The sequence below is a fragment of the Aspergillus lucknowensis genome, assembly GCF_044049455.1.
Source record: "Aspergillus lucknowensis strain CBS 449.75 chromosome Unknown BJX67scaffold_3, whole genome shotgun sequence".
NCBI classification, from domain to species: domain Eukaryota; kingdom Fungi; phylum Ascomycota; class Eurotiomycetes; order Eurotiales; family Aspergillaceae; genus Aspergillus; species Aspergillus lucknowensis.
In genome coordinates this window covers 919,993-941,730 of record NW_027263547.1, presented here as the reverse complement: position 1 = coordinate 941,730, position 21,738 = coordinate 919,993, and the positions used below count along the sequence as shown (strand labels likewise).

General features: G+C 52.9%; 10 protein-coding genes across 10 annotated transcripts; 7 read left to right on the top strand and 3 right to left on the bottom strand.

The window, feature by feature from the left end:
- Positions 1–166: 166 nt before the first annotated feature.
- On the top strand, positions 167–1,959 carry BJX67DRAFT_166933 (Zn(II)2Cys6 transcription factor). The gene has a single exon (XM_071025021.1). It carries the CDS (start codon positions 400–402, stop codon positions 1,759–1,761), a length of 1,362 nt encoding a protein of 453 aa, XP_070890618.1. The 5' UTR covers positions 167–399; the 3' UTR covers positions 1,762–1,959.
- A 1,733-nt stretch (positions 1,960–3,692) lies between these two features.
- On the bottom strand, positions 3,693–4,310 carry BJX67DRAFT_342742 (uncharacterized protein). The gene has a single exon (XM_071028063.1). The coding sequence runs from the start codon at positions 4,278–4,280 to the stop codon at positions 3,942–3,944; it is 339 nt and encodes a 112-aa protein (XP_070890617.1). The 5' UTR covers positions 4,281–4,310; the 3' UTR covers positions 3,693–3,941.
- A 1,413-nt stretch (positions 4,311–5,723) lies between these two features.
- BJX67DRAFT_369740 (bZIP transcription factor) lies at positions 5,724–6,858 on the bottom strand (the record flags this gene model as incomplete). The annotated part of the gene is made up of 2 exons (XM_071030806.1): positions 5,724–6,095; positions 6,151–6,858. 2 exons carry the CDS (start codon positions 6,856–6,858, stop codon positions 5,724–5,726), a joined length of 1,080 nt encoding a protein of 359 aa, XP_070890616.1.
- Positions 6,859–10,559: 3,701 nt separating this feature from the next.
- On the top strand, positions 10,560–11,926 carry BJX67DRAFT_166890 (bZIP transcription factor). Its single transcript, XM_071025020.1, has 2 exons — positions 10,560–10,737; positions 10,783–11,926. The coding sequence occupies exon 2, from the start codon at positions 10,814–10,816 to the stop codon at positions 11,810–11,812; it is 999 nt and encodes a 332-aa protein (XP_070890615.1). The 5' UTR covers positions 10,560–10,737; positions 10,783–10,813; the 3' UTR covers positions 11,813–11,926.
- A 321-nt stretch (positions 11,927–12,247) lies between these two features.
- BJX67DRAFT_342736 (uncharacterized protein) lies at positions 12,248–12,858 on the bottom strand. Its single transcript, XM_071028062.1, has 2 exons — positions 12,656–12,858; positions 12,248–12,593 (listed from the first exon to the last, which is right to left on the bottom strand). The coding sequence occupies exons 1-2, from the start codon at positions 12,778–12,780 to the stop codon at positions 12,317–12,319; spliced, it is 402 nt and encodes a 133-aa protein (XP_070890614.1). The 5' UTR covers positions 12,781–12,858; the 3' UTR covers positions 12,248–12,316.
- A 396-nt stretch (positions 12,859–13,254) lies between these two features.
- On the top strand, positions 13,255–14,170 carry BJX67DRAFT_369738 (aminoglycoside phosphotransferase family protein; the record flags this gene model as incomplete). Its single annotated transcript, XM_071030805.1, has 3 exons — positions 13,255–13,632; positions 13,687–13,860; positions 13,913–14,170. 3 exons carry the CDS (start codon positions 13,255–13,257, stop codon positions 14,168–14,170), a joined length of 810 nt encoding a protein of 269 aa, XP_070890613.1.
- A 369-nt stretch (positions 14,171–14,539) lies between these two features.
- BJX67DRAFT_377383 (uncharacterized protein) lies at positions 14,540–15,563 on the top strand (the record flags this gene model as incomplete). The annotated part of the gene is made up of 2 exons (XM_071032096.1): positions 14,540–14,621; positions 14,671–15,563. 2 exons carry the CDS (start codon positions 14,540–14,542, stop codon positions 15,561–15,563), a joined length of 975 nt encoding a protein of 324 aa, XP_070890612.1.
- Positions 15,564–16,028: 465 nt separating this feature from the next.
- Positions 16,029–16,349, top strand: BJX67DRAFT_377382 (uncharacterized protein; the record flags this gene model as incomplete). The annotated part of the gene is made up of 2 exons (XM_071032095.1): positions 16,029–16,139; positions 16,200–16,349. The coding sequence occupies 2 exons, from the start codon at positions 16,029–16,031 to the stop codon at positions 16,347–16,349; spliced, it is 261 nt and encodes an 86-aa protein (XP_070890611.1).
- Positions 16,350–17,216: 867 nt separating this feature from the next.
- BJX67DRAFT_389164 (trehalose-6-phosphate synthase) lies at positions 17,217–18,826 on the top strand (the record flags this gene model as incomplete). The annotated part of the gene is made up of 3 exons (XM_071034465.1): positions 17,217–17,502; positions 17,574–18,660; positions 18,711–18,826. 3 exons carry the CDS (start codon positions 17,217–17,219, stop codon positions 18,757–18,759), a joined length of 1,422 nt encoding a protein of 473 aa, XP_070890610.1. The 3' UTR covers positions 18,760–18,826.
- Positions 18,827–19,412: 586 nt separating this feature from the next.
- catA (catalase catA) lies at positions 19,413–21,695 on the top strand (the record flags this gene model as incomplete). The annotated part of the gene is made up of 2 exons (XM_071034464.1): positions 19,413–19,959; positions 20,005–21,695. 2 exons carry the CDS (start codon positions 19,413–19,415, stop codon positions 21,693–21,695), a joined length of 2,238 nt encoding a protein of 745 aa, XP_070890609.1.
- Between the last annotated feature and the right edge of the window lie 43 nt (positions 21,696–21,738).

The window sequence follows — 21,738 nt, the reverse complement described above, 5'->3', positions numbered from 1 at the left end:
GTAGATTCTCCGTGCCAAGACGATTATCGGCGATGCCCTGGCGAGGTCCTTCCTGCAAGCCTTCCCGGCGATCGGCTCACCCCACAGCCAATGCTCTCAGGCGATTGCTCGATCATGGTACTCGTAACGGGAACGGTGTACCCCTCTCACAGGCAAAAGCAAATACCGGTGCGCCAGATCATAGAAATATCAGCGAAGAGGCCCTGGAAGCGCGGATGTCACTCCCACCTCTCAGAATTGCAAGACACAGGAAATTTGTCAAGCTTCCGGATATCTTCCACGGATACGTCTCCTCACCCTTCGTATATGCACTAGCTCTCCGGAGTATTCGAGCTTCGAAGAACCCTCCATCTACCTCCACTAAGTGTCCAGCTGGGTCACACTTGAAGAACCCAATCGATGATGGCGGACCCTGCCACTCCACACGATATCCCCTCACCAAAAGGTATACCTCGCCATCGGAACAGCCAGCAACCACGCAAGCTTCGGGATAGCTGTACCCACTGTGCAAGTTCGAAGGTTAGGTGCGATAAGGAGAAGCCAGCCTGTAGTCGCTGCGTGCGACGTCGCTTGACTTGCGAATACAAGGTATCCCGCCGCACTGGGCGTACCTCTCGAGCCGGTCACCGAGCCCCCGCAACAGCGCCAACTGCGAAGGCGGGGTGCGTATCAACATGTATCAACATCAATTCCAGCACTAGTATACTCCCACCTTCCCTCGCCGCTGGTGACTCCTCCCAGACCTCACTCTTGGCCCCGCCTACCGCCCTCCCCAACCTGCACTCTTCGTCGGAGCACTGTTTGGCCCAGACACCAGACATGTGGGGATCGCTTCTCTCTCCTAGCGCCTTATACCCCGACGTGGCGGATCTGTCCTCATTAATACCGACGGGGTCGGATGTCGGGGATATATTCGCATCGGTCATGCAGTCTCCTCCATTAGATACTTGCGATATCGAGTCACCAAATTGCCAGGGACTTGGTAACCCGCTTTCGGTCACCGAGCAGCCATTACTTAATACTCCCGCCATGTCTGAAACACAGTCAGTCGGCTTGGATGATACATCTTCGAACGATCCGACCTGCTGTATGACCATGGTATTGGATATCTTATCCAACTTGTTTAAGAACGCACCTTCGACATGTAAACAGTCAGAGATCAAACATGAGTCCGGTAGGGCCCGAACGATAGCCTCTGTGATCGCCCAAAACAAAGAAATCGTTGAGACAATCAATACTGTGTTGAACTGCCGGTGCTCTGAGGACAGCTATCTCATATATATCGTATCACTCGCCGTGTTCAAGGTCATGAGCCGGTATGTTGCCGCAGCTAGAGACCGATCTCCTACGAGTCAAGGCATAATGGAGTTTGTGGCTGAGGCTACCAAGAACTCGAGTCGAGGAGATCATTCCCCCGACGAGCAAGTACTGCAATCTTCACGCATGCCTGGGAACTACTGCGTTGACGGCGATGACCAAAATCGGATGGCAGCACAACTTGTCCTCAGCGAATTGCACAGGGTACAGCATGTAGTGAACGTTCTTTCCTCGCGGTTGGAGAGCATTCGACTAAGGGCATGTCTTTCCTCGACTCCTATATCCAGTTCGGTCAGTACAGCAGGCTCAGAGGGCGGCTTGCCGTTCACTCCATTGGAGATGTCGCCGTTATCAGGAACTACTTTCTTCCAGCTAGAGCAGGACCTTCGCAAACGGCTGCGCGCCGTGTCGTCCGAGGCCATTGATATACTCCGTCACTCATAAGCAATGAGGGTGCGTGGGGAGGGGCTCCAGAATATGGGGCGGAATTCTATCCTCGAATGAATTAGCGACAGAACACCCAGACAGAAACAGTCGACTCAATATTTTGCGGCATTGCACAGCGAGATCCGGACACGCAAACCTGTAGCCCGTGTCAATCTAATCTGAAGACGACTTACTTCACCCTCATGTCGAGGAGTAAATTCACCTAATGGTGCAAACTTTCGCATAGAATGATGCACAATATCGTTTATTATATTGGCGGAGGGCTGTGTAATCGGAAAAGAGTCGAGGTGCCACCCAGTGGGGCGACGCTCTAATGTCGGGGGAAATGGTCGATTAATGAAACTGTTGTAGATTTTGATTGCCGATGGGAGTCCAGGATCTCCTGGGTTTAAATGCAGGCCAAGTATCCGATACGGCCGTCGACGCAATCGTGGCTGGTAGACGACAAACGCTTGAATGAACGTCAACTCTCAGTTGTTCCAGATTTGTGCGTTACATCGGAATATCTCCCACCCATCCCTCGGATAGCGGGATTCATCGTGACCTGGGTGCCTCACATGAGGCCTGGGGATGATGATCGTCCGACTCTCTCGACTCGCTCGCCTGAGAGACCGGAGGCTGATCTGCGAGATGTACCGTCTCGAATCGGGCATAATTGCAAAGACGGTAGGCGCATAATATAAAATTGAGACTCTGAGACATTTGTGAAGACGAGGTGAATCGTTTTCGATTGAGAAGAGGCCTTCTGGATACCCGTTCGGCTCGCCTCTCACCGACACCCGGTGGTTTGATAAGATCCCCTTTCTGCGACGAGACTCGGATGCCTTGTCCTAGTTGTACCCCTCGTACTCGTAAGACCGTGCATTATACGGCACTAGTAGGTCCCGGAGCAGCTCGCATCCGGACAAGTTCAGTCTTGCCAAACCGGGGCTTTGTAGGAGCAGGGAAGGAACGCACGAAGCTCGAAAGGGGCACTTTATTGCCTCGCGGAAACCGCCCACCCCGAAGTTCCGAGCAGTCATCCGCTTACATATCTTCGTGGTGGCCGTGCCCTACTGCCAGTGGGGAATATTCAGAGACGCCTGGGAGAGAACGGAGAGTGTGAATCCGGTGGTTAGACAGACTGTTGTGATGCCCTTCGGACGACCGGTCAGGAATTCGGGGATCTAAGTGTCAACGCTTCCACGAGACGGAACTCGGGCGTGAAAGAAAAAATTCCCGAATGAACTTCAGATATCTCCGATGGTGCCACAGTGCGTACGCTCCAGTGTATCTGGGGGGCCTGTGAGGCGAAGCGAGCATAACTAGCTCGACGCTAGCAGGGTCGACATATTCTCACTTACAAAGCGGAGTACAAGAAACCAGGCAGAGTCGAAAGCACTGTAGACACCATCCAGTATTTGGGAGGGAGACGTCTGTCGCTTCGCCAACGTCGGGGATCCTTTCTGATGAGAAGGCCATGGGATCGGAAACCTTGGCGGTCATGTGACTGTAACGCCAGTGGAAACGAGACAGCGGTCCAATCAGCGGGCGAGTAATTATAACGGACGCCAGCAACTGAAGACACCGCAAAGGTTCGATACCACCCGACCACTGGCATGACTATGAACTATAGCAACCCGTGGTTGGAGATTATTCTTCTTAAATCTACTTAAACAAGATTTTTGTCGAATCTACTTTGCTATTATCTCCCTAGCCTTGTTGTTATTATACGTTGGGATTCATTTTATATCAGACTTCACCTTGAATGTCCACAACTTGTTCATATCCCATCTGGTTCGAATACCTAGAGTCCGTTCTGGGACCTGCGCCGACATGGAAACGTGTGAGAATAGGCCGCCCGACAAAACTGCATAAATTAAAAGCGGCGAGAGCGCAAGCTTTGCGTTATAAAGAATCTTGAGTGACTATCTTACTTTCTTTCTCTCCTCTAATGCTCGAAACATGCAGGACTCTCGTGGCGTAGGAACCTTGTACCTAGACCCATCCTCCCTATATAACCTACATTTGGTGAAGCGTTTAGACCGTAACTTGTAAACCGGGAGGAGTCAACCTCACATTACCCTCGAAAAGGGCGGGTAGATTTATTAGCGTCCATTCTTGGCTATTGGCATGGATCCTCAACCACAGAAACATGCGCCGCATGACACCAATTCTCAGTATCTCAACACGTGTTGCTATTTAGCGGTATCCTGTCTCGTTCGCAAAGTGCCTAAGCTGAGGACTATGGATCCCAAGAAGGCTAGCCCGCCAGCAGAGATCAATGTCCAGCCCAAGACCGAGCGCAAGGTAAAGGAAGTGACATAAATCATACAGATGCCAACGACTATATCGTTCACACCATGTACCACAATTAACGGGTCTATTGTCTCTCGATCATCTGTACTAGTCGAGTTCTCGACAAGGTTCCTGGCGAATCGAGTGGAAGTATTGAGTGCGTAACCGAGAACCAACGTTGAGAACGCTGCCACTGCGTTGATCAACATGGGATCGTGGCAGTTTTGACGGCGCCGCATAGCGTGGGAGGACGAAGACTGATTCCGTTGATCGTTCTCTGTTCTTTTTGGCATCAGTATCAACAAAGGCGTCCTGGGTTAGAATCAAGGACAGTTTGGGGAACCGATTCATACCTCAACCATTCAGTCAAGATTTGGTAATGGTACGGGGCCAAGAGGAAGTCGCGAAGCAAGTCCTCGGGTATGGTAGCCGACGGCGGCTGCGGTGGAGGAGAGTCCATTCTATGCGAGTTGGTGCGTGGGATGTGCGGTACTTGGTCTTCCACAGCCCAGATTACTATGGTTTTATATGCCGCTCCGTCCCTGGAAATCCAAGAAATTCCTCATATATCCCATTCATTGGCAAAGTTGAGGGAAACGCTTGAGGCAAGAGCCCGTTGTCTCTGCAAACGCCTGAATAAATTCGCCGGGGCTGGGCAAATAAAGGACTCCCTCCCCTGGCACCAAGCAATGCTACATTCGCCACTTTTTTGATTGCTGTTTGGCCCATTGTCGCGTTCTTCTATCCCGTGTCCCCCAATTTTGGTGAAATTTCGCTGAAAGGATGGGATCAAAAGCTTCCCGATGGTCGATAGATTGCTCCGCAAACGAGCTTTTCGAGATCGCATGTAGTCATTGGCCGAAGGGCCCAGGGTGGCTAAAGCATCAACAAGGACGACCTGGCCCAAAAGCTCACAGCTGCCTATTGAATTGTCGTTCATCGTGAGGGACGCTTTCGGGGGGTCGTTGGCGAGACAAACGAGTACCAGAGAGCGATGCAAGAAGCAGATTGAGGAGATTGGAAGAAGTCGGTCTGTGCAAAATCCGGGGGACCAAAACAGCAACAGCCAACACGGGGTGCGCTCTTGTAATGTAAGAGCCCGTGGCAAATGCTCTTTCTGTGTTACACACTCACAGTTGCGCGACCCTTGAGCCTGGAGCTGCCCAAAGTACGTTGCTGCAAGCCCTGGTTGTTTCGTTCACCGCTCTTTGGTGAAGATCTAGAGCCAGGAACATGGAGGTGTTTTGCAGGTGGAAGAGAACAGCTTCCCCTGCATTATCCGGGGTAGATGCATGAAGCTTGCTCGTTGGGTGATCCGCGACAAGGATGAGTTGCCCATATTGACCCTCTTTTTCTTGACAAAATGCGGTCAACACAAGGTAAGAAGAAAGGACAGAAGAGCTCAAACAGATCGACTGATATATTTGGGCCTATATACAAGAATATTTGTGGGTGTTTGACATTGCTCAATGCCAGAAAATCGCGTGGTGAGTGGCTGGAAAGCGGGTCGATTGCATTCAAATCAGCTTGAATGGGCTCGATGGGCGCCGCAATGTGAAAGGACTTTCCAGTGACAGTAACCTACAGAATCGAAATATGCCCAGCCGGATAGAAATGCAAGGTCGCTGAATAACTAATGGCGAAAAAAAAAAAAAAAACGAAAAAGGCAGCGTATTCAGAGTTCAAACATTATCGTCAACGTTGACATATTTCTTTAATTTTGGAAATGTCGCTGCCCACTCGCGGGAAACCTGCCAGTTCTCATAAGCGTACAGCCCTGTCTCGAAGCTCTGCGTCGGCATCAGCTCCCCATGTTCGCTAGTATAGATGAAATCCTGGTCTTCTGGCCAACGGAAGTGGATTGAGCGCATGTACATCATGACCGAGTGTCGGGGATCGTTAATTTGCTGACCATGACGGATAAGACGATCGCGGAGCCCTGGCCAGGGGAGGAAGTCAATGCAGACGGGGTGGGGGATGGTCTTTTGGATCTCGGTTGGGTAAAGCCAGGTCGGGACGTCACGCTGCGTTTCTTCGTCGGGGCATAGGCGCCACTGTGGGAAAGAAGTTTAGCAAATCTGAAAAAATCGTGCACGGGAGAATACTCACTCGTAGGAAGCGATACATCACAACATAGCAGGCGAAGAGAGTACGAACATTCGCAGGTCGGACCTGGCTGAAGACCAGGCCGAGAATTTGAATGACGGGATTATCGGTCGACGTCGGTCGGAAGACGTGCACAAGAGAAGGTGTACGGGGGAGGCGTGTGCCATTCGAGATACTCTTGTTCAAGCCTTGATGGGCGCGGAGGAGGATCGAGAATGTCGAGTACTCAAGACATTCGAAGTAAGAGCGGTGGTCAACACCACACCGGCAATCGACAGGCACATTGTTATCGGGTTCTCCAAGTGCCGGTTCAGGTACCAGCATCGGGAGTTTATCCGCCGATAAGAGGAGTACATCCTGTGGATTGTGAAGATACCGCGGCAGGTTGAGCGATGATGCTGAGGAGTTGCCCGCGGCAGCGACGGGACTCGGCGTCTCCCCAAGATCAAAACAGGAGAAATATCGCGTCTGGTCCCTGAGTCTCTCGTTCAGAACGCGAACCTGGTCGGTCAGCGACTGGACAGCCTGCTGCAGGTTTGTGACCTGCGTCTCCAGGTTCTCCATTTGCCGCTTCTGCTGTTCCCGCTTCGCCTTGTGATTGATTCGGTCCGCCTGTCTCTTGCGGGCCAGTTGGGCTTCAGTGCGTCGACGCTTCTTCTGGACACCCTCAGTGGGCGTGGTGGGAGAGGAGTGGGATTGGGCAACCTCCATGGTTCCTTGACTGTGCTCACTTGAGCCAGGGAGGGAAGAGGTTGGAGAGGAGGGAATAATAAGAATGCCGGGCCTGGGTTGTCGTGTTCGCCCCGGAGGCAGACGGGACTGCTGCGCCTGCGATCCTGCGAAACCCCGCATTTTTGGCCCGGTTGGTCTTTGCTCTGCCCACGGGGCTGCCACGCTTGGCCCCCGTCATTTATCGTTGTTCTTTTTATACTCTTGCTTCCTTCACGAGGCTTCTTAAGACCTCGGATTGCAGGCTTGGTTTTCGATCTTCAATGCCTCTGTGAGTGCTGTGCGCGTCCACCTCTCTAACTCTCACATCTTCTGACCAAGGTCTGCCTAGGTTTGAGGAATCGACTTGCCCGTCTGACGCCCTTGGTTCCTGGATCGTCCTGGCGGGCCCCATCCGCGATCGCTTGTCATTCGGATCATCTCCCTCCTCACTGGGCAGCCACTGAACGAGCTTGATGATTGATGACCTGTCCGTTCCTCGTTGCGAAGACACGATTCGCCCCGCAAGGCACCGGTCTCCGGAAACTTCCTTTCCCCACGCCCGAGTACGACCCGAGAGTCAGGTGTGTCTCGAATGAGCAATAGAAGGGAAACAAACTTCAGAGGCTGTGCTCGTCGGCCCCAGGCCCAGAGTCCCCAGTGGATGACTGAAACCCACTTTGGACGCTTCACGGACAGAGGAGATGGATTCCGCGCATGACGACAGACCTGGAGGCGAAAGATAGACGCTGGAGGTTCATCTCCCGCGTGGTTGCGCCAGGAAAAAGCATGGAATTCTAGCCGACTCAAGCCGCGCCTGACAAACTCACCGATTTGACTCCGATCGAAGCGATCGAAGCAACTCACTCGACGCGAACACCTGAGGCGGCTTGCTCGGGGAACGCTGAGTGAATCTTACGAGATAACATCCACCTCAGAGTCCGAGTATTTCTGCTCCCCAACAACGTTACTTAGGCACCCTGGTTCCTATCCCTCAAAAAGCCATCGACTGGCGAAGGTGCAGACAGTTGTCGTGCCTGAGGCCGCCTCTCGTTGTCGGCGAAGCACGTGCCTCGGATGTTGCTGCCTCGTGATGGCCTAATTTATGGTCGACGTCGACCACCGTTAGAACACTTCCAAACTCGAAATTCAATTAAACTTCATCCAACCAATATTGTTCAGGTGTGAAATGAATGTCGACACTGCTCTCGATTGGACACGCGGCGTTCGAAAACTGCTCTTTGTCCTCCCAGACCTGGGGATGTCGGGATAATCGGAGCAATGATGCCGCAGAGACCAACCACGGAAAACAAGTTCCCAGGAACCGCCTCCTTTTCCGAGTCATCTTTCGGCGTCCTTTGGGAGAGCAATGTTGTCGGGTGTTTTCGGCGAGTCAGTCTTCCAGGATGGGCTTGGCGGGATTCTGACCTCATTCCCGGGATTGTTTGGATCTCGAGTTGAAGTCCGATAATGAATCGAGACGCTTCGATTCCAATAATGAGAACCATCGGGGCAACAACCAACACAGGTAATCAAGCCACACAATACACGCTTACACGCCTGAGGTCGAGACTAGTCTTTCTAAGTATGAGTGATACGATACATCAGACATGCACACAAAGTCTCAATACCCCTTTGTCGAGTAATCCCTTCGGTCCTCCGCAAATAGAAGAGCGCGAGATGGAAGCAAAGACATCTTCCCACTTGTTTTTCCCATGATCTTCTGCGAGGCAATCCTATAATCCAACGAGATATTCGGAAGCTGGATTCGTGTTCTCATCCCGTCCAGAAATTTGCGACTTCGAGACATTATTGCACCTCCTGAGTTCGCGCGACAATCCCGAGGCGTTTCATCTTGGACCGAGACGTGGCGGGATACACGACACCCAGGCTGCCGATAGTAATTGTTCTCCGGGTTTCGATGGGGGCTGTTCACTGGCGACCGAAGTGTCTGTCGCGATGTCCTAGGAGTGCGTATCTGCCTGCTCCGCCTATGACTATCATTTGAGGCCAGCGTGGACGTCGTTGCTTCCGACTCCGACGCTGGCGACTTGCATTCGATGACATCGATCTGAGAACGTTGAAAGAAGGCCGAGGAATTAGGCTTTAAGGTCGGATGCACAGAAAGCAAAGTAGTGGGAGCGTACTAGATTGGTGGATCTGGAAGCGCCCGAGCCCAGCGCATCTTTATTATCCTCCGCCACCTTATCCATAACGGACGGATCGCATGAAACCACGGCCTGAGAATTCCGCTTCGAGAGTTTCTCCTGCCCATGCTAAAGGTGGTTTATTTTGAAGCCGCTCGTGCGCTTAAATACATATCCAAGAATGTGTACTTTGATTTTGTCACATACCAGTCGGCTTTGCGGCAAAGCTGTAGAATGCTGATGATTCACATTCTGGGGGCAATCCAGACCCCAACAATCTGTGAGAAACGAATCGGAAAGACTTTCAATTGAATTTGATGCGAAAAACTCTTTTGGTGTGCGCCACAGCGTCACGATCCTGACCTCTGATGGGCTCGCAGGCTCGGCAGCTCAAGGTTTGAACCCTTGCAGGATGTTGGGATTCGGCTGTCTTCGACCTTGGAATGGTTGAAGCAACATGACATACACAAGGGCGGGCAAAAGTACATTCCAAACGGACGCCATGCGGGATACCTGGTGCTTGGGGAACAAGTCGTGTTGTGAACCCCAAGCCCGGGCACTGGTGACGCAGCGGAGTCAAGCTCGCCATGGCCTCGAGCTTGGACAGCTGGAAGCTCGCCGTTGGGACGTGATTGACGGTTGGCAGCCAAGCATGGTTGAGACTTCCCCACCTTTTGGATGGCCAGAATGAAAGGTTGTTGTGGGGAGCTATGCTGACGATCCATGGGTTGCTTGGCGAGCTCTTCTCCCTTTGCTTGAAGGAACGGTGGAGAAAGACAAGGTTGAGCTCCTGGCTTTGAAAACCGGATTTAACCTGATCTCGTTGACTTGGAGTGTTGTCAAGGTTGCCTGGTCCTTTGCGTGAAACATGGTTTTTGGATGCATTGAACGTTCTTTAATTGGATGGGCCAGCCTCCCGACTTTGCACTGAATGTTTTGCCTTATCAACGAGGCAGTCTCAAGCAGGATATCTTTTCATCCTTTTTGCCTTCTAACATGGCACGCCAGGAGGCAAAATCAAAGTGTAGTATCTCGCAGCAGCACGGTTTGATTACCCGGTCTCGCATTCTTTTCTCTGCCCGGCGTTCAGAAAGTCGACCCTTCGATTCTAGAAGTCCCGTCCACATCGTACTTGTACAGTTGTCTCGCGTTCCCGCAGAGATGGGATCCCTTCTGGCACAAGTTTCTTCGCACGCCACAAGCCAAACTCGCACGGGTTGAGGGTCGAAAGGAGAAGAACAACATAACTTTCTCCAGCCCCCGTCTCTCCCTCGGTTTTGTCCTGATTTCTCTTTCCCTGAGCCTGATTGGCCAAGATTTGCACTTGATGAGTAGCGATAACGTCATCTCTCCTCCCACTGCAGCCACTTTTTGCAGCTCAGGGCTGGATGCGATCGACCGGATGGCCTGTCATTAAGCTCGAGGACCTTCTGCTGGATCGAGTTTCATCCATGGTAAACGTCAAGACCTTGGCTTTCACGACTTAAGTTTCCCCCGCTCTCTGCAGAAGCTCCATCCCGTCGTCATTACTTTTCTCCATCCGCTTGCTCCTCCACTGCCAGGGGAGTCAATTCGAACTCGATTGACGGCAAGATTCGCACCACATTGTCACGATTGCGGGACCTGATTAATTGAGCTCATTTTCCGTCAACATCATATCGGCAACCGGACCTTCTTTTTGCCCCTAGCCTCACTTCACCAAATGAGAGGAGGCCGTCGATAGCGAACACCTTAGGTACGAGTGTGCCCTCCAACAATACCCAACTGCTAATCTCGATAGCCACTTTGACGGGGACCTCCTAGCCATTAACATGTCTACGCCAGCGGCCTTTTACCATGCTGATTCCATGGGAGCATCTGGTGTCGCCCCATCGTCTCTGCTCCTCAGCAACGGCTTTGGCCCAGAATTTCTCTCGCTTGAGTTACTCGAGAAAGCAAATCAGCATGACATGCCGACGGCATCAATGCCACCCGCGCCTGGCGACAATACAGCGCACCCACAGGGCATGCAACCTAATTACTACAACGAGAGCCCCGGAGCGCGCATTCGCAACCGCCAACTCCGACCAGCCCCTCCCGATGACCGCAAACGGTCGATGGACATGGAAATGAACTCAGGACAGTCATTCAGATACCCTTCGTCCTTCAGTAACTACTCCTCTACTTCCACCTCAAGTGACCACACCCACAATCACGACAAAGGTGATTTCGCTGTAGACGACTCTCGCAGTTCATACCACTCGGATCGTAGCAGCCCAAAATTGTCCCCAACTAGCCACAGCCACAGCTACCGCCCCGACGAGATCCAAAAGAGAGAAAAGCACCTCGAGCGCAACCGCGTCGCAGCGAGCAAGAGCCGTCAGAAGAAGAAGCGCGAAACAGACCAGCTCAAAACGCGGTGTCAAGAGGCCTCACGGAAGAAGAGGCTCCTCGAGGAGGAAATCAAGGGCCTCCATAGCGATCTCTTATTCCTGAAGGACCAGATCCTCATGCATTCGCGGTGTGACGACGAGGCGATCCACGTCTACCTCGGACGGATGGTCAGACAGGCGACGAGGCATGAATCTTCGTCCACCGCTTCGGGCGAGGTAGGCGAGCGCGTGCCACCCCCGTCGTCACCCGAGCAAGAGACAGGACGTCAGGACCGCACCCAGCAGGTTGTCATGGGGTTGTCGAGTTCCCAGCAGCACCCCGCCATGGGAATGGATGGGCCTGCTTCGCTACCGTGTAACGCTGAGCAGCCGCTCATCGACCCGATGATGTACCAACATGCCGGAAATATCTTCGACTACCAGATCAGGATCTCCTGATCTCTCCCACCCCGCAGCTTGTCGTTTTCCGTCTCTGTCTCTATACAGCGCTTTTGGCTCTCCGGCTTGTTCGCTCTTGCTTCCCTTTCCTTGTGTGTCTATCTGTATAACCCTTTCTTTCCTGGCCTCGGCGTACATGTATAGTAGATGGGTCTTTCCCTTAAAAGCGTTTACGTCCTTTTTCGTGCTCGTTATGAGACACTCAAATATTAGGAATACCCACGTTATCAACATATATGGAGCAAAATAAGCATAATTTTGGAAGTCTCGTAAGCATGAGGCTTCCTCTCTCGCCATGCATTGGCATCCCCAATAGTTTTCGACGCAGATAGGCCTTTGGTGCGTAGCTTGGGCCTAAGTCCAGACCGGCAGAAGCTTACCCTCGAAAACACCCTCGTACACTCCAGACAGTAGGATCCCATTCCCCCCCCCACCAAAAAAAAAAAACCACTATAATACTGTACACCCCACTCTCCTGTCCCACAGAAGGGGGCAACAAAGAAATTACGTCTGCGGCCTCTTCGTCGAAACCGTCCCCTTAACCTTCGCCGACTCCGTCTCCCCCTCCCCCTTCACACTCTTCCCGGGCTCATTGACGTACGGATTCGACGTATCGGCATTCGACAGCCCCTCCTGCTTTGACGACATCGTGTTCGTCCCCGCGGGGTCCTTGCGCGAGGCGGGCTGGTCATGCGTCGAGGGCGCCTTCGAGGGGCGGGCGCTGTTGCCCTGGAGGAGGTAGTAGGCGGCTGGGATGCCGAGGGCGGCAGTTATTACGATCCTGGACACGCGTTAGTTTTTTTTATGCTTGGTAGAGGATAGACAGGCGAGAGGAAAGGGTACCATGTTGAGTTGTTGCTTCGCTGTGGTGGTTCGGGTGGTGGTGAGGCATAGGTGCGGCGGGATTGGGAGCGGATGGTTTGGGGTTTGGCGAGGCGGAGGAGGCGGGCGCGGGGAGTGAAAGACATTATGATTCTGATGGATTTTGTGATATTGATCCTGCTTTGCTGTATCTGTTGATTGCGAGGATTAGGAGGCGTGTTGTGTATGGAGTGCTGGAACCTTAGGGTGCTGAGGTGGTGACGCAATGTCTATGCAACAAGGCCATGATGTATTTTCTCCACACAAGCTATCAGATCGATGGAGCCATTGGTTTTTGGAGGTGGGGCGAAGTATGGAGTACTCCGGAGTATGTTTTTCGGCAGCTGGCATGTTATTCTCATCCTGGGGTTAGAGAGTGATTTCTTGCCCTTGCGCAAGAATACGGTCTATATCTCTTTCAGGCGAACAGTGTCAACCAGAGAGCAGACTCATCAACTAACAGATGAGAACGTAAGCCTCACCATATCGTCTTGGCATCAGGGGTTGCACCCACGTATAGCAAGGATCACCCACATATTCTTCGCCCCGAAAGTTCTCACACTCTGGTCAATACTGTGACAATGAATCCATACGCGACTGAACCAGAACACATTCCGGCCACTGACTTGTATGCGGACTTTCCGCTCTACGGACGGTATCGGCCTAAGCCAGGCCAGTTTTCCGTCCAGCCTGAACACATCGGGTGCCAATCTGCCGAGGCAATGCGATACTGGGAGTCAGTACTTAGCCTATGTGATGAGTCTACTTGGATCTATCCTGCAGACGAAGGTGGGCGCGATGTGTTCGCACTTGGAAATGTCATTGTCAAATCTAGTCACCTTCACAACACACCAGAGATCGATTATTCGTTCGCCGATGCCAATGATGTTGAAGCTCTTTCTATTGCCAAGGACGTACTCGGAGGGATTAGAGTACCGGAGATATACTTTGCTGGGAAGGTACTGGTTCACCAGTGCCGTTTTATTATACCCCTAATACTTACACTACCTCAGATACGTGGTCGCCAAGTACTTATCCAAGAGAGGCTTCCAGGTGTTGCTTTGAGTGTTGCATGGCCATACCTTTCACAGAGCCAGAAGCAGTCTTTCAAAGAGCAAGCCCAAGCGATACTACGACAGCTGCATACCATCAAGCCTCATGACGGACGTCGGGCTCGATTCCATGTCGTCCAAGATCCTAATATTTTCAGTAATGGCCGGATCAATCCCTTGGAAGGAGATATTAACCTTTTTCGGCACTAATAATGACGCGGACTTGGGCTTTATGCACAATGAGTTTACCCAATCCAATTGTATTGTGGGCAACGACAAGATCGTGGGACTTATCGATTGGGAAATGGCTGGATACTTTGGTTGGAAGACAGCTGGCGAAATTCATCGAAGGATTCGGACTCCTCCAAGGGAACATTTCGTGAATGCCTCCCTGAGTGACGAGAATCTCCAGGATATTATGTTCTGGAACGACCTTTATGACTGAGATTTTTGAACTTGGTCAATAGATGTCATTCATGAACTGTTTCGGTATATTCTCACAATTTCAAGCGAGAGGACAATGGGAATCCCATATCACATGGCTCGCGGTCACAAGGGTATTTTTGGACCAGTTTCCGGGCCGCAACCAGGGCTCCATTCAAGTGTTCTGGAGTTTGACCCTAAAGAACAAAGCACATTAACATGGCCCCAATGGCCAGCCACTCCTCACCACTGGAGCAAAAATAGAAAACTCAAGTCAATGATCTTTGTTGCAGGTGGTCAACCAAACCTCTTGGCACTGATGCTCATGGAGTAGCTGCCTTGTGTCAATCATAAATCAAACATATCATCGCTCGCCAGCATATTCGTTGCCATGGCCCTCACTCGAGCACAGCTGGCCGCCCAGAGCGGCCACCCTAGCCCTCGCCGCGCCTTGTCAGCGCCAAAAGATGGAGGTACTGGTCTCATGCAGCGCTGAGCGATGTCTTCACTGACAATAAACAGGAGCACTTCAGCTCCAAGAAAGAAGACCGCATCTCCCAAAAACAAGACCTAGCAACCGGGGTACGAAACGACCTGTCGACACGCTCGCTCACGATCCAGATCTCCCTCAGAAGCGGCCTCGTCTATCTCATAGACTCTCTCTTGCGGATAATGCTTCCGATAGACCCGCGACGAATAATGGCGGCATCTACAAGCGCATGAACGCGATTGATTTTTGGGTGAGAGAAAAGAAGTGGCCGCAAGGATACTTTGAACCTGGTCTGGAGCATCTACGGGCCCGAAAAAAGTCCCTATTGTCTCTTTCCCGCAAGCGCTCGGGTCCCTGCGCATCTACGATACCTAGTGATCAGAAGCCGAGGGAGGAGAAGAGCGCTCCATACCAAGACCCGCGCTACGAGACCTTGCTTGCCACCAAGGGCAGTTTCATGAATGAATCGGATTTGGGTCTCGCGAAGGAGAGCAAGGATACTTATTTGGCCTTGCTCAGTTCAACCCAGAGAATCCCAAGTGACACACTATTCCAGGATAACCGATTCAAACAGACCTGCCAAAGGGTCGAGGATAAGAATAAGGTCAGAGTTATACGGGATATAACACCATTGATCGTTTCTTCAGCAGAAGTTCTGTGCACCTATGGAGCTAAGCATCTCAATATTCTGATAGAGAGTGTCAACGAAGGCTGGAACAACGCGATCCCGTTGACTGGGACTCGCCCCCGGCCTGACTACTCTCTAGGATTCAAACGCGAGGCATTCACTGACCAGCAGCTCGCGACGCTGTCACCATTCCTTGGCAACTTTATTGCTGGAGACCAATCCTTCTTCATGGCCACATACTACATGCTCCATGATCATCCGCTAGCAACGACGTCCCGTATCGTGACTAGGAAGTGAACAATCGCAGGGCCTGGGCTCATGAGACACTCCGTTCATTTGCCAATGTCGCCACTATATCTCTATGACGAGGTATTTCCGAAGGCATGATACTATGGAGCAGATGGCAACATAGGACAACCTATTAACATAGGACAACCTATTAACATAGGACAACCTATTACGGACCAGGTCCACTCAATATAGCTACGATCCAAACCCGGCCACGTCAACCTCCCATGTAATCTTGCTACCAGCAGTACGCGATCTGCGAATCACCGTCCAGCGACCTCGATGCCGGACGTGGAGCTCAATGAAGCCATGACGACAGCCCTAGAGTAGTCATCATCAGGTCTAGGAAAAATATAAATAAGACTTAATCTGTCGTATTTCTCACATTGTTTTACACAACCTACTCAGCATTACTACTCGAACCTCAAGCAACAAACTGCTAATCCCTCCATAAAACAACCATAATCGTCGACCATGGAGAACCTACAAGGCCAGGGCGTTTCCCACGCCGTCGGCGGCTCCAAAGTCCCCAAGGCCGCGCAGGAGAAAGTCCCTCAGGGTCTCGAGGAGTCGTTGCCCAACAAGGTATGTGTCTGGACCACCCGTGGACCTCTTTAACGAATACCAATGCTGATCACTTTCAAGGTCCATGACACCGGCCCCGGAACTGGCCGCCAGACCCATGCCCTCAATGAGGGTGAAGATTCTATGCTACCAAAGGGCTTGCAGAAGGCTGCGCCGGAGAAGCTCGAGCGCGCATTGCCAAATAAGATCCATAATACTGGAGACGAGTAAAGTCGACAGTGCAGATATTGAGAGACGACCCGCTGTTATGTGCGTTTGTAAATTGCAAAATACTATAGTGTAACTTGGATTTCGTTCTGTTGATTCGAATTATCTAGTCAGACTACTAGAATTGATAGGAGTTGTATCTAAATATTTCCTAAATTTGCTACCTACATCTTTCTACTTTGTATAAATGTCCAATTTCTCACACCCTAGTCATTGAGTAGCACATCCAGCTAAACCATCTCCCAATCTAATGGGCTATTTTTACGGTCTAGTCCTCGTGTACGACAACTCAGTTGGTATATCACCCAGCTTATCCTCAGCCTTCCCCCGACTTCTCGTTTTTGAGGGTTACGCGCGCGGCAGTAAACATCAACCGTTCATAGGGCAGCACACGATGCAACTCCTGAAGTGGCTCCCGCAAATTTCCAGATCGAGGTATTCTCCCACCTAGAAATCTGGTTTTGATGCACAGGGTTTGACGATGATATCGTAAGTGGCATTCAGTGACGTCACGCAGCATCATAGGCACTCGGCACGATCGCATCCAAACAATGACAATATGATTTACACAGTCTATCACTTTTAGTTATTTCCAGTTAGGCGTGCCTTGTTACTAGGCAGCTGGGCGGCGAGGGTCAGGGAAATGATGCTGGTGATTGAGCTATGCATGGTGCGCTGGCCTGCTCTTTGGATGCCTCAGCCTAGCCCTACTGACATCAGTCGCCTCCGGAGAAAGCTCCATTGTCTGTTGGATTGTATGGCGTAATGCTCTGATAACATCCTTGGTATTGATATCATTTTAATTGAGCACGATGAGAACTTTCAACGAGTACTACCTACATACAACCCACACTCATCCTCATCCTCAGAATGTCAGACAAAAAGCGCCGTCTCATCATCGTCTCGAACCGCCTCCCCCTCTCCCTCAAAAAGGTCGACGGAGGCTCCTTCGAGTCCTCCCTCTCCAGCGGCGGCCTGGTCACCGCACTCTCCGGAATCAGCTCCTCAACCAACGTCCGCTGGTTCGGCTGGCCGGGGACAAACATCGAGGATGAAGAGGAGCGCAAGGCCGCGCAGCAGTCCCTCGCTGAGAAGGACGCCGTCGGGATCTTCCTCGACGAGAAGCTGGCGCATCAGCATTATAATGAGTTTTCCAGTGCACCTCCCCAAGTTTCGTAACTTAGACCCTCGCTCTTTTTTTCTAGAGCTAACAACATTCACCGATAGATGGAATCGCCTGGCCAATCCTGCACTACCAATCGGGTGTCGGATTCAACGAAGACGCGTGGAAGGCGTACCAGCGTGTAAACGAAATCTTCGCGGACACCGTGGCTGCCTCAATCGAAGATGGTGATCTTGTCTGGGTGCACGATTACCACCTGCTCCTTTTCCCCGCGTATTTGCGTGAGCGCCTTAAGAATGCCGGGAGGGAGAAGTGTCCCATCGGATTCACGCTGCATACCCCATTCCCCGCGGAGGATTTCTGGCGGGCGCTTCCTGTGCAGAAGGACCTGTTGGCTGGGGTTCTGGCGTGTGATCTTGTCGGGTTCCATACGGATGAGTATAAGCGGAATTTCGTGGAGTGTTGTGCGCGCGGGCTGGAGGCTGCGATTGACGGGGATGACATTGTATACAAGGGGCGTCGGGCACACACGGGGACGTTTATTGTGGGCATTAACCCGCAGAAGTTTACAGACGGGCTTCTGGGCCGCGAGGTGCAGGCGCGAGTGGAGGAACTGGAGGACATGTATCGGCGGAAGACGGTGATTCTGGGCGTGGACCGGCTCGACTACACGAAGGGTCTTGTGCAGAAGCTGCAGGGGTACGAGCACTTCCTGGCCCAGCACCCGGATCTGAGGGGGCAGGTGACGCTCATCCAGGTTGCGATCCCGAGCCGCGAGGGTGTGAAGGAGTACCAGGACCTCGAGCGGGAGATTAGCGGGCTTGTTGGGAAGATCAACGGGGAGTATTCGACGCCCGAGGGCAGTCCGATCGTGTACATGCACCACTCGGTGCGGTTTACGGACTTGACGGCGCTCTATCGCATCGCGGATATCTGTCTTATCACGTCGCCGCGTGACGGGATGAACCTGGTCGCGGCGGAGAATGTTGCTTGCCAGAAGGGACGATATGGCGTGCTGGTTCTCTCAGAGCTTGCTGGGGCGGCGGCATTCATGGGCAAGGGGAGTATCACGTTCAACCCGGCGAGTGCGCAGCAGCTGTCGGATGCGATCTATGAGGCTGCGAGTATGGGGGCTGAGGAGAAGAAGGAGAGGTATGAGCAGTTGGAGGACTTTGTCACTACGAACACAAGGTATGTCCCTATCCGGATGCTCGGATGGACTACATGCTGATGATGAATAGCGCGAAATGGGGGGAGACATTTACAAAGACTCTATCGAACTTTGCTTAGATTAGGTGGAGGTTCGGTGGTCATGTCTTTATTTGCGCTCTTCTGTATATGCAGCGGCATTTACTGTGGTTTTTCTAGCAATAGGTTCATTCGTGCAGTTTTTCACCATCTCAGGATAACCAGTAACGAGGCTAGACCCGTCAAAGTCCGATGACCGTCTCGTACGTCCGCAAGAGGTCGAGGGATGCTCTCCTGGTGGCTGCGAGAAATCGGTCGTTAGGGCTTTGACGGTGGTCCCGAAGATCATGTCTATGAATTTCGCGGGTCGTTTTTGGCCCGTTCTCCATTGACTCTATGCCTACATCCAAATTATCCGTCTAGCAAGGCCCCTGGGGTGGAAAAGGGGGGTACGAATGATGCGGGCTGGCCAGTGAGAGCCCAGGTAGCTCAGCGTCATCATGACAGCCAGGGTTGGAAAGCCAATAGCGAGGTCGCCATTACTTGTCTCATAAACATGCGTCAGGTCGCTACATGTAGAACCTGATCTGCATCCCTGGGCTTGGAGGTTGTCTGACCTTTCATCACCCTAACATCACCGAGCTGAGCCATGATGTCACGACCTCGCATACACTTGCTATATCTTCACAAAATAGCCTTAACTTTGACCTTCTTTCAACCTTATTCGGGCTACTGCTTCACACAGTAATCGCAAAATGACCACCCACGTCGCCGCTGGCCTGCAAAAGGCCCAGCACGCAGTGCAGGGCAGTGCCACCAAGAACAAGAAGCTCGTCGACATCGAAGCAGAGACCGTCAATGCGCACACAAAACACCACCAGTCGACCGACCATGGTGTAGGGATCACCGATCCCGACCACTGGCTTCGGGCTGCGAGTGAACAGCGGCCGGGACCGATGTTGCTGGAGGACCAGATTGCCCGCGAGAAGATCCATCGCTTCGACCACGAGCGCATCCCAGAACGAGTCGTGCATGCGCGCGGAACGGCAGCTTTTGGGAACTTCAAGCTTCATGAGAGTATCGAGGAGCTTTCCTCCGCAGGGATCTTGACCGATACCTCGCGAAATACTCCGGTCTTCCTGCGCTTCTCGACTGTCCAAGGAAGCCGAGGGAGCGCTGATACCGTGCGCGATGTGCGTGGATTCGCAGTCAAATTCTATACCGACGAAGGCAACTGGGATATCGTCGGCAATAACATTCCCGTCTTCTTCATTCAGGATGCCATCAAGTTCCCTGATTTCGGTAAGACTCCTTCCAACCCCAGCTCAACACCGCTAACCCGAGCAGTTCACGCCGTCAAGCCAGAGCCACACAACGAAGTGCCCCAAGGGCAGACAGCGCACAACAACTTCTGGGACTTTGTCTACCTCCATCCAGAGGCCACACACATGTTCATGTGGGCCATGTCTGACCGAGCCATCCCGCGATCCTTCCGCATGATGCAGGGCTTCGGCGTCAACACGTACTCCCTCGTCAACAAGCAGGGCAAGCGCCACTTCGTCAAGTTCCACTTCATCCCCCATCTGGGCGTGCACTCGCTCGTCTGGGACGAGGCCCTCAAGCTGGCCGGGCAGGACCCGGACTTCCACCGCAAGGACCTCATGGAGGCCATCGACAAAAAGGCCTTCCCGAAGTGGGACTTCGCCATCCAGGTCATCCCCGAGGAGGACGAGGACAAGTTCGAGTTCGACATCCTCGACGCAACCAAGATCTGGCCGGAGGAGCTCGTGCCCCTGCGCGTCATCGGCGAGCTCGAGCTCAACCGCAACGTCGACGAGTTCTTCCCGCAGACCGAGCAGGTCGCCTTCTGCACCAGCCACATCGTCCCCGGCATCGACTTCTCCGACGACCCGCTCCTCCAGGGCCGCAACTTCTCCTACTTCGACACCCAGATCAGCCGCCTCGGAATCAACTGGGAGGAACTCCCCATCAACCGGCCCGTCTGCCCCTTCCTCAACCACAACCGCGACGGCGCAATGCGCCACCGCATCACCCGCGGCTCCGTCAACTACTGGCCCAACCGCTTCGAGGCCCTCCCCCCCGCAGACAAGAAGACCGGCTTCGTCTCCTATCCGCAGAAGATCCTCGGCCAGAAACGCCGCGACCTCTCCCCAAAGTTCAAGGAACACCACAACCAAGCCCAGCTCTTCTACAACTCCATGTCGGCCATCGAAAAGGCCCACATCAAAAAGGCCCTCTGCTTCGAGCTCGACCACTGCGACGACCCAACCGTTTACGAGCGCCTCGCGGGCACCCGCCTCGCAGAGCTCGATCTACCTCTCGCCCAAGCCGTCGCCGACATCGTCGGCGCCCCGATCCCACAAAAGGCCCTGCGCCCCAACCACGGCAAGACCTCCGTCCGCCTCTCACAGCTCGACTTCCCCCCAAAGACCCCGGGCATCGTCAGCCGGCGCATCGCAATCCTCATCGGCGACGGCTACGACAAGGTCGCGTTCCAGGGGATGAGGGCGGCGATTCTCGCCGCGCAGGCGCTTCCCTTCGTCATCGGCACAAAACGCTCGGCCATTTACGCCGCCGGGGAGTCGAAGGAGTCGTCGAAGGGCGTGGTCCCGGACCACCAGTATGACGGGCAGCGGTCGACGATGTTCGACGCCACCTTCATCCCTGGTGGACCGCATGTCCAGACTCTCAAGGCGAACGGGCAGATCCGGTACTGGATTTCTGAGGCCTTTGGGCATCTGAAGGCGCTTGGGGCGACGGGGGAGGCGGCGCAGCTGGTTAAGGAGGTTCTTGGGGGTGTGTTGGATGTGAATGTTGCCACGGCGGAGTCGAAGGAGGTTGTTGAGTGGTATGGGGTTGTTACCGCGAGGGGGCCGGAGAAGCCGGAGAGCTTCAGCGAGGGGTTTAAGATCTTGAAGGACGCGAGCGATTTCGTGGGCAGGTTCTTCTATCAGATCTCGCAGCATCGGAACTGGCAGCGCGAGCTGGATGGGGTTTCCGCGACTGTTGCGTGGTAGGTTGGCTGTATTGTAAAAAGATTCACGATCAATTTGAAATTTC